Genomic DNA, 2,500 nt, shown 5'->3' on the forward strand with positions numbered 1-2,500 from the left:
GACGGTACCCGGGTCCTCCAACCGGATCAGCGTGTCCCTGGCGCAAGTAACTCAGGTCCTGCAGGAGGCTTTCCACGTCGGTCCCGCCGAGCTGGAGGATCTCACGCAGCAGATCAAGACGAGGCCGGTGGGTATTTTTCTTCTTCTCCTTCTTTTTCTTCGCCTTCTTCTTCCTTTTCTTGTTCTGATTTGTATTTTGCTTTTTTATTATCATTATCTTTATTCTTATTATCTTTATTATCCTCATTGTTATTATTATTGACATTATTATTGTTACTATTATTATTATTATTATTATTATTATTATTATTATTATTATTATTATAATTGTTGTTTGTTGTTGTTGTTATTGTTATTATTATCATTATTATTGTTATTATTATTATCATTATTATTATTATTATTATTATTATTATCATTATTATTATTACTATTACTTTTATTATTATTATTATTATTATTATTATTATTATTATTATTATCACGAATGAGAATTATGACAAAATCTGAGGCTCTATAGAAATGAGATAAAAGATGTTGTTTTTTTCTTTTTTTTTTGGCTTTGGTTTTCTATGCACATGTATAAAAAGACCCAGACACCACAAACAAACAAAGAAACAAACGCATACACACAACATTGACAAACACAAACACAGACACAAACACAACAAAACACATTACCACACAACACACACTTCTCACCGAAAAACACACGTAAAAGCAAACACAAACACGCAGTTTGACTTCACAAACACGCATACGCCCGTGCACCTGAAACAAACGGATGAGATACGCGTATAAACGAGCTATATATATATAATCTACTCAAGTGTTTGTTTGTGCTTCACCACCAGGTTCCTGAGGTTATACTCCACTTGAGTGTTAGGGAGGCCAAGGACTTGCGGCCGAAGACAGTGAAAGGTATTTAACTCAGTCCATTTCTCTCTCTCTTCTCTCTCTCTCTCTCTCTCTCTCTCTCTCCTCTCTCTCTCTCTCTCTCCTCTCTCTCTCTCTCTCTCTCTCATCTCTCTCTCTCTCTCTTCGTCTCTCTTCGTCTCTCTTCCTCTCTCTCGTCTCTCTCTCTTCTCTCTCTCTCTCTCTTCTCTCTCTCTCTCTCATTTTCTTCTCTTCGTCTTTCGTCGATCCTCTCCTCCTTTCTTCTTCTTTTTCTCAATCACCTCTTCTTCTCTTTCCTCTCTCTTGCTTTCTCTCTCTCTCTCTCTCTCTCTCTCTTTTTTAAGTTCTCGATGCTTGTCTCTCTGATATTCTCATTTGCTTCTTCTTAAAAGCTGCAATCATCTCTATTTTTCATTGATTTGATTTTCGTCTCTGAATTGTTCTATACCTCTCTTCAAATTAAAAAGTTTCAGGCATGTTTTGAAGGTAAAGCCCGTGATTTCTCAAGATTATGTTAAGACGCTCACACTTAACACAAGTGGTTCAAGGATTAGTCGAGATGTATGTGCAACATTCTTACAAAAACGAAAGATAATTCTACGGCTTTTCGTTCTTGTCTGCCAGATCTTACGTCATTGCTACTTTTGTCTCATTTTGTCATGTGGAATTTTCAGGGAACGAAAACTAAACATATTTTCTTATCATTGATTCTCTGAATCTCTCTCTCTCTCTCTCTCTCTCTCTCTCTCTCTCTCTCTCTCTCTCTCTCTCTCTCTCTCTCTCTCTCTCTCTCTCTCTCTCTCTCTCTTCTCTCTTTGTATAGTTCCCTTATATTATGATTTAAACATACGTTCTTCATCGTAAAATTTAGACAGCCAAATGTACAGTAATTATACATAGTTTTCATTCCTTCTTTCTTACTATATCATCTTTGCTTCAAAGTCTAATCCTATTTCCGTCTTTACTAAGTAAGTCAACCAAATGGGCAATAAAGCAACACTTTGTTTAATCTGCTTTTCCTTTCATCACAAAGTTTAGAATAGCTAAACAGTATAACATATTTTTCTGTTTTCCCCCCTTTTTCCCCTTTTCTTGTTTTTTATTTCTTTTTTGCACGTTTGTTTATTTATTTTTTTAATTCATTTTTTTTAAGAAGTAAGAGTAAATTTAAATCCCCAGGCAAAGCTAACCCATACGCGACTGTAGTGATACCCAGCAGTGGCGGTTCTCAGAGGACCAGACTCGAGAAAAATACACTCAGCCCCAAGTGGAACCAAGATTTCACTTTGTAAGTACGCTTCTGTTTTTCGTCAGGTTTGTTAAAATGGTTTAAAAACCCGACCCCGTGACTGTTCATTTGTATGGATATGTTTATGTATAGAAATAAGCGCATATCTATCTATGTAACTGATAGATGTGGAAGTCTATACTGATAACTTAATTTTAACAGACCGGCCGTATATGTTTGGTAGATAATATTACTTAAATGAATTACCATAGGACACGGGAGGGTGATAAACAGCGGTGTTATGTTACTCGTGTGTGTGTGTGTGTGTGTGTGTTTTATTCTCTTTGTGTTTTTAAGTTATTCCATGGCCATTGT

General features: G+C 35.8%; 1 protein-coding gene across 2 annotated transcripts in view; it reads left to right on the top strand.

The window, feature by feature from the left end:
- LOC119576931 overlaps nucleotides 1–2,500 on the top strand; it is a 78,129-nt gene that overhangs the window by 61,440 nt on the left and 14,189 nt on the right. For both annotated transcript variants that reach the window (XM_037924581.1, XM_037924582.1), the window contains 3 exons: nucleotides 1–127; nucleotides 855–921; nucleotides 2,077–2,185. The exon at nucleotides 1–127 is cut by the window's left edge and continues 119 nt beyond it. In XM_037924581.1, the coding sequence (XP_037780509.1) occupies nucleotides 1–127; nucleotides 855–921; nucleotides 2,077–2,185 (303 nt within the window). The remainder of the gene's footprint in view (nucleotides 128–854; nucleotides 922–2,076; nucleotides 2,186–2,500) is intronic.

This window comes from Penaeus monodon, chromosome 9 (genome assembly GCF_015228065.2).
Source record: "Penaeus monodon isolate SGIC_2016 chromosome 9, NSTDA_Pmon_1, whole genome shotgun sequence".
Taxonomy (NCBI): Eukaryota; Metazoa; Arthropoda; class Malacostraca; order Decapoda; family Penaeidae; genus Penaeus; species Penaeus monodon.